At 41.5% G+C, this 12,500-nt stretch overlaps 1 protein-coding gene across 1 annotated transcript in view; it reads right to left on the minus strand.

Annotated features, from left to right (window-relative positions):
• The window catches only part of LOC306702467 (transcription factor COE3), a gene marked incomplete at its 5' end in the record, with an annotated part of 125,591 nt that overhangs the window by 90,565 nt on the left and 22,526 nt on the right, over positions 1-12,500 (minus strand). Inside the window, 2 exons of the mRNA XM_079168099.1 lie at positions 1,057-1,125; positions 9,194-9,267. Of these exons, the coding sequence (XP_079024225.1) occupies positions 1,057-1,125; positions 9,194-9,267 (143 nt within the window). The remainder of the gene's footprint in view (positions 1-1,056; positions 1,126-9,193; positions 9,268-12,500) is intronic.

The raw sequence follows: 12,500 nt of genomic DNA on the forward strand, positions 1-12,500 counted from the left end.
GCTGCAAGTCGGCGTCGTTTATCCGACTGGTGTTGATTAAACAATTCACACAGTCGAGCATCTCGTCGGAGGTGAAGAGGTGAGGAAGAAGCGAGACGCCACAAAACAACAAACAGAAATCTGACACGACGGAGAGACAGCAGAGCTTCAGCTCACTTTGAGTTGTGAAGAGATGATTAAACATCGAACGCGACGGATCGACTCTCTGCAGCTCCTCACAAGTCCATGCAAGTCCAGTTTTAATTGATAAATTAACTGAAACCAGGAAGGAAGGATTTGGAAAATGGCAGCAACCAAACATCTGATAATTAATAATAATAATTCAACTTTACTCCAACAAATCTCTTCTAAAGACAGCTTTACTGTCAAATAACTCCAGATTCACCGAAAGAAACTAAAGATCCCCAACAAGAAGGTGAATACTTTAACAACGCTTTGTCTTCTGTAAAACAGGAACCAGGAGCTCCACAGAGAGATCAGGGTTCCTTCACATGTTTAAATACTTTTTCAGACCACAACAATACTTCCGCTCTGACAAATCCACCTTTTTACACAACGTCAGCATCGATAGCTTCACGCTCAGAAAACGCCACGAGCAGCACAATTCCTTTAGAAAGTCTGAACTTTATATTTCAGAAAACAGAATAAGAGCAAGATTCTGTTTTTTTCTGTTCTTATCCAGACATAGAAAACACTCAAACACGTAAAAACTCTGCCAGATATAAATAAAACTGAGCGTCCTGGACTGAACCCGACTCCACGAGTGAAGCATGAAACAGTGTGTTTGTGTGGAAGGAGAGAGAGACAGACAGGTACACGGAGGTAGAGAGAGAGAGACAGGTACACGGAGGTAGAGAGAGAGAGACAGGTACACGGAGGTAGAGAGAGAGAGACAGGTACACGGAGGTAGAGAGAGAGAGACAGGTACACGGAGGTAGAGAGAGACAGGTACACGGAGGTAGAGAGAGAGAGACAGGTACACGGAGGTAGAGAGAGAGAGACAGGTACACGGAGGTAGAGAGAGAGAGACAGGTCTGTGACCAGGTGAGGTCCTACCTGTCGATGATGACGGGGTCGGAGGGCGTCTCGTTGCGATTGCCGCAGCTCTTCTTGTCACAACACCGACTGGAAAAGAGAGAGAAAGGAAACGCAGAACGTCAACACCTGTGTGGTGTAGAGCGGCTAACGTTAGCATCAGAGCTAACGTGGCATCGACAACACACACACACACACACACACACACACACACACACACACACACACACACAGATGAGCAGACGTCGTATTTCTGCACAAAGAAATTGAATATTTAGGTTTTTTTGTTCTCACATTTAAGCTTCAAATAAACTGCAGAATGATTCATCACATGTGAATAACAAGTGAATAAATCTGTAAGAGCAGCAATGATATTATTAGAGGATCTGTGTCATGGAGAAGGAGCTTTTCACGGTGTGCACATCAACGCATCAGCAGTAATAATAATAATAAAAAATATAATGAGTCAAAGACAATCTGCTTGAAAACAATACTTCCATATTTCTACTTAATAGTTAATTGTTTTGACTTCAGTAAAGTATCTGCTGGTCAAAAGGAGCAAAGAGGTGGAAACTAATAATAATATTAATAATAATAACGCACACACATTGAACCCCAGGCCTGCTAGATGAATTCATATTTTAACACAGAAAATAGAAATCACTTCATTTAAAAACACAGATTTTCATCTTTTTTCTCCAAAAGCTCGAAGCAGCAAAACTAAAAGCTGAACTACATCAGAACTTTATCTCTATTTCACCCCAAACTACAAACAGACCACATCATTCCTTCCAGGAGGGTTTCACGGGATTATTTGGAAATCACAGACCTGCACAGAAATAAATAAAGTGTCACTAAATTCTTTTATTTTGAAAAGCGGCCCTGTTTCCCCTCCACGCTCCCTCTCTGTCCAGCTGGGTGGAGTCCAAACCAAGGTCACTAACAGTTGGATGAAGCCCAGCAATGGAGGCACCACTGTGGACCCCCCCCCCCCCCCCCCTCAGTGCCATCACCCCTGACAACCAGCCAGCCAACCGGGCAGCTGCTCGCCAAGGCAGCCGTCCAGGTAGCCAGAGGGCAGACCGGTTCCATCCAAACGGCTCCAAAGACTCCGAACATTAGACCGGACCGGAGTCTGTGGAGGCATCTGGAGGGAGCGCTGGGTTTCTGTCTCGGCTCCGCGGGGGGGGGGGGGGGGGGGGGAGGGGAGCCAAACGAGGCCCTGAGTGTCGCGGGTCAGTGTGTTGAGCAGCAGCAGACTGAATGCAGCACATTAATATCCATCACACAGACGGGAGGAGGCTCAGATGGGCTGCGTTTAGTCTCCGACGGCCGGAGGAGGTCAGTGAACGCACCACGAGGCTCAGAGACAGTCAGGGGGGTAATTAAGTACGTATATAACTAAGTACGTATGTAACTAAGTACGTATGTAACTAAGTACGTATGTAACTAAGTACGTATTTAACTAAGTACGTATGTAACTAAGTACGTATGTAACTAAGTACGTATGTAACTAAGTACGTATTTAACTAAGTACGTATGTAACTAAGTACGTATTTAATTAAGTACGTATATAACTAAGTACGTATATAACTAAGTACGTATGTAACTAAGTACGTATGTAACTAAGTACGTATTTAACTAAGTACGTATGTAACTAAGTACGTATTTAATTAAGTACGTATGTAACTAAGTACGTATTTAACTAAGTACGTATGTAACTAAGTACGTATGTAACTAAGTACGTATGTAACTAAGTACGTATTTAACTAAGTACGTATGTAACTAAGTACGTATGTAACTAAGTACGTATGTAACTAAGTACGTATTTAACTAAGTACGTATGTAACTAAGTACGTATTTAATTAAGTACGTATATAACTAAGTACGTATATAACTAAGTACGTATATAACTAAGTACGTATATAACTAAGTACGTATATAACTAAGTACGTATATAACTAAGTACGTATATAACTAAGTACGTATTTAACTAAGTACGTATATAACTAAGTACGTATATAACTAAGTACGTATTTAACTAAGTACGTATATAACTAAGTACATATTTAACTAAGTATAAATATAACTAAGTAAATATTTAACTAAGTATAAATATAACTATGTACATTTATAACAAGTACATTTATATAAAACTACATTTGTAAAAAAAAGTAAATTTATTGTAAAGTAGGCTATATTTTTTTATTTTTATTTATTTTATTTATTTTATTTATTTTATTTATTTATGCTTAATGCTTAATCAAAATGACATTTTGATTAATTACTTTGAACCATTAAATTAAATCTAGAGTGATGATTACAGATGATGGATTAATTATTACTTACAAATAAACATAACGTTCTAAAATCAAACTGATTTACAATAATCAGTCATTTTACACGTTTCTTCCTGTTTTTATCTTCACCTCTTTACCTGCTACATTCAACGTTCACTTTAACATCATTTCTTATCTTTGGGAGATAATAATAATAATTAAAGTCCTAAATAAAGTTTACATATTTTATTCATATTTATTTTGTCAAAAGTCTTCAGTTATCAAAGGGTTTGAATGTGACTTGAGATTTCACCGACAGAAAATTATAATCAACTGTATTATATTATTATATATATTATGTTACCAAACTATATTATTTAAACTACCGTCAACGCATGAATTCATCAGTAATAATAATCTACCAGTATATTATCTGACAACATAACCCTGAGTTTCACTATTTAAGATGCTGTCAAACTGTTGAAGAGTATTAATAAACTCTTCTGTTACATGAGAGAAACATTTGAGCCTCAGAGGAAACATTCACACGTTTCATCCAACGAGACAGAAATGTCGGAGATTTGTCAAAATGAATTCACAACAGAGAACGTGGAGCTCTGTGAGAATGTGACATCATTAATAACAACAACACTATCTGCACTCATAATCTCCGTCTTTCTCATTAACATATCTTCCGGTAATTCTTAAAAAATTAATCATATGGCATATGACCCCGCGACGTCCAATTACGCCCCCGCCTCGTCGGCCCCACGCTGTCCTGAATCACATTGCCATTTGACAAACAAGCGTCAAAATCGCGGGGCTGCGAATGCCAAATGAGACGCTTTATGAATCATTTATCGCAGCGTTTGATCTCATAAGTACAGAAAAATCACAAACTAAGCGGCGTGTTTGTGTCTCTCTCTCTGACTGTCTGCGTTCCGTATGGATGTGTACGCGCCACTGTTGCCATAGAACGCGCCACAATAATTTATTCCCCCAGCTACTTGGAACCATTAGTGAAAGTTCCAGGAGACCAATTAGCATTGGAAACCCACTGGTGCCGCTGTGGTGACAACCTCCTCCAAACTGCCAAAGAAGTGTTATAAACAAACCGGACCCCAGGAGCACTGCCGGGGCCCCTCCAGGGACCCGGGGCCCCTTTCCAAAAGACAAAAACAAACCTTGGCTGAGCGTCCACAATATCGCCTTAATGACGTTTCCCCCCGGGCCGCAGACAGGCTAACACCACGGCCGGCTAATGACTGAGAGGAACAACACACACAAACCTGAGAGGGAGTGTGAAGCCGAGTGTGTGTGTGTGTGTGTGTGTGTGAGGCTAAGAACCGGCAAATATAAAGCAAACAGTGTGTGTGTGTGTGTGTGTGTGTGTGTGTGTGTGTGAGAGGCTAAAAACAGGAATAATAAAGCTAAGTTTGTGTGTGTTGTTGCCGCTGTCACTCATTTTGTTGGGGAGATTTCTGTCTCCTCCTCAGGTCGCTGTACAAACACTCTCAGGCCCCCAAAAATAATTCAGCCACAGGAGCCAGTTTGGCCGGCAACCCCGGCCGATTGCCCGTTGCCGGTTGCCACACACAAGCATCATTACTGCTGGCTGCTGCTCCCCGGCGCTCTGCAGCCACTTCAGACGTTTGCCACAAGTGGAATCTACTTAAGGGCACAAAGAGAAGGTTTGTCCGGGCATGTCGGCGCTCCGCTATCACACAAATAAAAAATAAAAAAAACAGAGAGCGCTCCCTTCAAAGGCTCCCCTGAGGACGGTGCAGCGCGGGCGTCAGAGGCCCCGACTGCTCGGATCACAGGGTCCAGATAACACCGAGCAGGACGGGGGCCCGGCAGCGCAAGGGCTCGCTTTCAAAGGGCAAGTGTTGTAATTACCCGAAGGCCTGGAACGCATCGGCAGCAGCAGCAGCATCGGCAGCAGCAGCCAGGGCTGATGATGCTGCTGCAGCCAGCAACGCCAGCCAGCCAGCCGGCCGGCAGCCGGCGCCGCCTGAACTGGAAGCCACCCTTCCTCTCGGCGAGCGTGGCAGCAGGTTTTTTGTTTTTTTTCCGCCCGGAGCCTCTGGCAGCCAGCGAAGGGAGAGCGAGGAGGCCGCGAGGCGAGGAGAGCGAGGGCTACCGGAGAGCTGGCGAGCCTCGGGGAGCCCCCGCTGGCAACGCCGCCGTGCCAACCTGGCTGCTCACTGGTTTGTGATCGGTAGTTTTTGGAAAGCGGCAGAGTCCCGTTTAAGAATGGTTAATGTGCCGCCATGATATGATGGAGAGGTCACAGCTGAAACACATGCACGCGCACACACACACACACACACACACACACACACACACACACACACACACACACACACACACACACACACACACACACACACACATTCAGGATTTCTAGATTCTGATACGTTGATTTCTGAAAGATCTCTGAAATGACTAAAGACCACGAGGAGCAACTTCATTTAAAGCAAATCTTCACCTTTCTCAAAGAAGTTAGGTTTATATTCTACTTTGGTTCCCAAATATTATTGAGAGAAACCAGACAGGAGTCAGATGTGACTCCAGTTGATGCAACAGAAGGACTTTGGTTGCGTTTAATCAAAGATCATAGTTTCTATTAATTGTTGCATTTGTTAATTATGTCAACATGTGTCTCAAGTCAGTGTTGACCTTTTCCGACCACCATCTTTCTTTAACCTGAACCAAACCTGTGGGAGTCTAAACAATTTTGGCAGAAAACAAGTGAATGCGTTCAGTAGCAACATTTATTTGCAACTTTCAAGTTGATTAACGTATTTTGATTGTACGGCTCATTTTTAATCTTTTGGACGGTGTGTTTGGCTAACCGCTAACCGCTAACAGCACTACCTGTACCTACACTGCTGAGTACATCGCCGCAACTCAGTCGCTGCCTAGCGGTCAGATTGGTGAGTTTAATCTTGTTTTGGGCTCGGATTCTATGAGATGTCTTATAACTACAGACACTGTCCTATCCTCCAACAAACACTGACAGGCAATTTACTACCTGAAACAGGTGCTGAGTGTGATCCAGGTAGACTAACCCAACAGGGACGCCCATAAAGACGTCCTCACCTGGGAGCGAGAACGGCAGAGAGACGGGGAGAGATGGAAAGAGTGAGCCGCTCTCTCATTAGCGAATGGAAACCAACATCCATCAGGGGGAAAGCTGGTTAATAATCGCACTCAATCACATAATGACTGAGGCTCAGAGACGCAGACAGACAGCCGGCGTTATGATAGAGCCGCTATCCAAAGGAATCTGGTGGAGGGGGGGAGACGTACCGAAGTTTAGAGGTACTGAAGTTTAGAGATACTGAAGTTTAGAGATACTGAAGTTTAGATATGCTGAAGTTTAGATATGCTGAAGTTTAGAGGTACTGAAGTTTAGATATACTGAAGTTTAGAGATATTGAAGTTTAGAGGTACTGAAGTTTAGAGATATTGAAGTTTAGAGATACTGAAGTTTAGAGATATTGAAGTTTAGAGATATTGAAGTTTAGAGATATTGAAGTTTAGAGACACTGAAGTTTAGAGATACTGAAGTTTAGAGATATTGAAGTTTAGAGATACTGAAGTTTAGAGATATTGAAGTTTAGAGATACTGAAGTTTAGAGATATTGAAGTTTAGAGATACTGAAGTTTAGAGGTATTGAAGTTTAGAGATACTGAAGTTTAGAGATACTGAAGTTTAGAGATACTGAAGTTTAGAGATACTGAAGTTTAGAGGTATTGAAGTTTAGAGATACTGAAGTTTAGAGATACTGAAGTTTAGAGATACTGAAGTTTAGAGATATCGAAGTTTAGAGGTATTGAAGTTTAGAGATACTGAAGTTTAGAGGTACTGAAGTTTAGAGATATCGAAATTTAGAGATACTGAAGTTTAGAGATACTGAAGTTTAGAGGTACTGAAGTTTAGAGATACTGAAGTTTAGAGGTACTGAAGTTTAGAGATACTGAAGTTTAGAGATATCGAAGTTTAGAGGTATTGAAGTTTAGAGATACTGAAGTTTAGAGGTACTGAAGTTTAGAGATACTGAAGTTTAGAGATACTGAAGTTTAGAGATACTGAAGTTTAGAGATACTGAAGTTTAGAGGTATTGAAGTTTAGAGGTATTGAAGTTTAGAGATACTGAAGTTTAGAGATACTGAAGTTTAGAGATACTGAAGTTTAGAGATACTGAAGTTTAGAGATACTGAAGTTTAGAGATACTGAAGTTTGGGGGAAGACGAGATAAAACAGAGGTCAAACTACAGGCCAGTTCACCAGTTCACTCCATACTTAAACCAATCCATGCATCAGTAAACCAGTTCACGGATTAGATAAACCAGTTTACTGCTAATGTAGACCAGCCTATTCCCACCTAAACCACTTTATTTCACAACCAGTTTAAAGATCAACCAATTTAATGCAAATTTAGACCAGTTTACATGCAACAAGTTTAGCTGCAGAAACCACAATCAATTGTATATTTATGCAATTATATGTTATATTAGAATTAGAATATTAGAATATTTATATGCACATATAAACCAGTTCACATATTCGCCAGTTTACTGCAGATAAACCCAGTTAACATTCTACCAGTGTATTTACATGTAAGCCACCTTATCAGGCCCTTTAGCTAACACTTTAACCAGTTTGCTCCACAATAAACCAGTTAAACCAACACTTTAACCAGGTTGCTGCAACTGGGACCAGTTCACTGATGAACCAGTTTGCTGGTCTCAGATCAGGTTGATTCATGAAATAAATAAACAGAATAGAAACACATCTTCTCTTCTTCATGTGGCTCAAACACACAAAGACTCTGAGACTCCAGCTCCAGGTGAGTGTGTGTGTGTGTGTGTGTGTGTGTGTGTGTGTGTGTGTGTGTGTGTGTGTGTTACGTGTGTGTGTGTGTGTGTGTGTGTGTTACGTGTATGTGTGTCCTATTTTTACCCCCCCCCCCTCCTCCTCCCTCACTCTTCTTCTTCACTCCTCAGACTGAACCAGTAAAACCATTACCTCACAGACAACAGCAGAAACACACAGGCCAGGAAACGTGTTGATTAGTGTGATGAACAACAAACCAACAGCTGCTCTCTCTCACACACACACACACACACACACACACACACACACACACAGGCACACACACAGGCACACACACACACTCCTCCTGTATCTATAAACCATCTCTCATCCATACAATGCAGCTCAAAGAGATAATACGAATACGAATAAGAATAATATACAAACTTACAAAAACATCAGCATAAATTATTGTATTATAGTTATTGATAATATAATATAATAATAAAATGTATTATTTATTATTATATTATTTATAGTTTGAGTTAATAATCTGAACCTGGAGAGTAACTAAAGTATGTATAGTAATAGAAGTATAAACTAGCAGCAAATGGAAGTACTTAAGTACAACTTTAAGTACAGGACTTGAGTAAATGTACTTAGTTACATTCCACCTCTGCTCAGAGGTAAATATTGTACTTTCTACTCTGAAAGCTTTAGTTACTTTTCAGATTCTATATTTATAATATGTTAAATGAAACACAGATGAATAACAGGTGCTGCGATCTATTTTCTAGGCGATAGATAAAATAAAATAAAACTAATGAATTCTGACTTCAGGAGGACACAACATTTCATTCAGCATGAAGATACGAGGATGAAGTACTTTTGACATACTGAACTTTCAGTGCTCATTATACCACGAAGTACAACACAACGCTCATCTCTGATGTCAAACCACACCGTTAATACACTCAGAATAAAAACGTAGGAGTCGCAGGTTCGACTCCCTAAAGGAGAACAGGGCAGCGAGGGCTCATCGGGGGGGTCTCACCTGCACATGATCTCGTGGGTGAGGAGGACGCGACACATCTCTGGGTTCTTGTCCTGACCTTCGTAGAGGATCGGCTGATGGGACACAAACAGACAGGAAGTCAGACGCTGACTCAGTGGAAATAAAACTGACAAATATAAACACTAAAACAAGTTACAGTCTTTACTTCCGTTTGCTTTACTTTTACACAGGACCAAAAGCTTTAACGTCATTACAATTTTATAAATTTATCATATCAGTTGAAATATCATTGAGGTGAGGAGTCGAGGTTTCGTTCATCTGAGGTTAACATAAAGTATTTTTGGTTGGCTCGGGAGGCTATGTTTGATATCTAGAGGTGTTGATTAGTCCACAAGTAAACCAGTTAAAAGATCAACCAGCATGTTAACCAGTTTACTCTGAGATAAACCAGTTTACTCTACAGATTATTGAATGTCTAAACTAGTTTACAGTTTTCAGTCAAACCAATTTACAGATAAACCAGTTTAGTACACATGTACTCCACATGTAAACCAGTTCATAGACCAGTTTAGTACACATGCACTCCACATGTAAACCAGTTCATAGACCAGTTTAGTACACATGCACTCCACATGTAAACCAGTTCATAGACCAGTTTAGTACACATGCACTCCACATGTAAACCAGTTCATAGACCAGTTTAGTACACATGCACTCCACATGTAAACCCGTTCATAAACCAGTTTAGTACACATGTACTCCACATGTAAACCAGTTCATAGACCAGTTTAGTACACATGTACTCCACATGTGAACCAGTTCATAAACCAGTTTAGTACACATGCACTCCACATGTGAACCAGTTCATAAACCAGTTTAGTACACATGCACTCCACATGTAAACCAGTTCATAGACCAGTTTAGTACACATGCACTCCACATGTAAACCAGTTCATAGACCAGTTTAGTACACATGTACTCCACATGTAAACCAGTTCATAAACCAGTTTAGTACACATGTACTCCACATGTAAACCAGTTCATAGACCAGTTTAGTACACATGTACTCCACATGTAAACCAGTTCATAAACCAGTTTAGTACACATGTACTCCACATGTAAACCAGTTCATAAACCAGTTTAGTACACATGTACTCCACATGTAAACCAGTTCATAGACCAGTTTAGTACACATGTACTCCACATGTAAACCAGTTCATAGACCAGTTTAGTACAGTGTCCATGTAGATCTACTATAGACCAGTTAATATAGAAATCAGCACACGGGACCAGTTCACGGTGCTTTGTCGTGTTGTTTTATGCAGATCACATGAACAAATGAGACAGTTGATATATTGATATGTGCAGGTGTTGCTTTTATTTTGTCCCCCCCCCCCCCCCCCTCCTCTCTGATTGGACCTCAGCACCAACAACAAAGTCAAACATGGCCTCCAACCACCACCACCACCACCTCCCATTTGGTGGTCTCTGCCTCCTCCGGCCTTCCCAGAATTCCCTGCCAGATGGCGGGTGGCGCCCCAGGATGAAGCCCCCCCCCCCACACACACACACACCCCCACCGAGCTGTCATGTCAGCGTCCGGATGACGGATGACCGCTGTGTGTGTGTAGGTGTGTGTGTGTAGGTAATACCCTAGTGGTTGTAAATGAACTCCAGTAAGAGAGAGAGAGTGTGTGTGTGTGTGTGTGTGTGTGTGTGTGTGTGTGTGTGTGTGTAGGTGTGTGTGTAGATGTGTGTGTGTGTTACTGTGTATGTGTGTGTGTGTGTGTGTGTGTGTATGTGTGTATCCTCCCCCCTTTTCCTTCCCTCTTTTCCTATGATGACCTACCACTACCTCATCCACCTTTATAGTCAAAACAGACCTCCGCCCTGCACACACACACACACACACACGCACACACACACACACACACACACACCCCTGGGTACAATACTTTTAGGATAACGACCACTTCTGCATTATTGATCCCGATCCCGGCTCTGTTCCTCTGGATTAAAACGCTCCAGTTTGACCAGAAGGGATGTGGATCGCATCAGGGACACACACACACACACACACACACACACACACACACACACACACACACACACACACACACACACACACACACACACACACACACACACACACACACACACACACACACACACACTCTCACTGTGTGTAGATTTGGTGGTCGATATTTATACATCATTGGTGATGTAATACCCCGTGAGTGTGTGTGACTGCACGTCCTCTTTCATGCTCGTTTGTGGATCAACGTCCACATTTCTGTGTGAGCGTCTTCAGAAAAATGGACATTTTGGGGAAACGTCCTGACGTCTTTGAAAAGACAATGAGGATTAGTTATTATGGAAAGGAAGAAGACATTTTGGGAAGCTGAGGGAATTATTTTTTTTATTATTTGAAAGCGGAAACTTGTGAAGTGAGGACATGTTTTATAACACGGGGCCATAATTAGAGCGTGATGAATAACAGTGAGAAAAGTTAAGACATTTTTGACGAGTGATATTTTAGAGATTGGGGAAAGTTTATGTATCTTGAGGACATTTTGGATTTGAGATAATCATTGTGGGATAGTCTGGACATTATTTTTGAAAAGTGTGACGTATTTTTAAAATTTTGAAATATGAGGGCAGGTTTTTTTGGCAAACAGGAACGTTTTTAAAAAGTGAGGACATCCTTTGAAACTCGACATTTTGGAAAAATATGTTTGGAAAGACAATTTCTGAAAATAAGGACACTTATTTTTAAAGTTCAAAACAGAAAATGTTGAAATTGAGGACGTTTATATTCTTTGAAAAGTTAAAGACATTTGTAGAAAATTGAAAATTGAAGGTCGGACGTTCTTAGAAAGAGGAGACAATTTGTGAAACGTCATCATTTTTCTGTGGACTTCTTAGAAATTGGTAAGATGTTCAGAAAATGAAGACCTGAAAAGACTTTAAAAGGTTGTTTTAGGTTCAGATCTCGACGATGATCCTCACAAGTTCAAACGCTCTGATTCTTCCTTCAGAGAGCTCAGATGTGCCCACACACTCACACACACACACACACACACAGACACACACGTTTAGTTTAGTTGTGACAGCTGAAGTCACACTGAGCGCTTCATCCTCTCTGTGTGATGCAACTCTCTGTGTAAAAGTTGCTCTGCAGTCCAATCTGCATTAATCCAGCTCCTCGCTCCGACAATCCCGCGGACGCGGGGCCCCTAACGGGCCCTCCGCGGGGTTTTTATCGACTCCAGCCGACCCGTCTGTCAGGTCTGACTGTCGACCAATGGGGGGTGTCATGTAGAGGGAGGTGAAGGTGGAGACATGT

This window comes from Pholis gunnellus, assembly GCF_910591455.1.
Source record: "Pholis gunnellus genome assembly, chromosome: 10".
In the NCBI taxonomy this organism is placed as follows: Eukaryota; Metazoa; Chordata; class Actinopteri; order Perciformes; family Pholidae; genus Pholis; species Pholis gunnellus.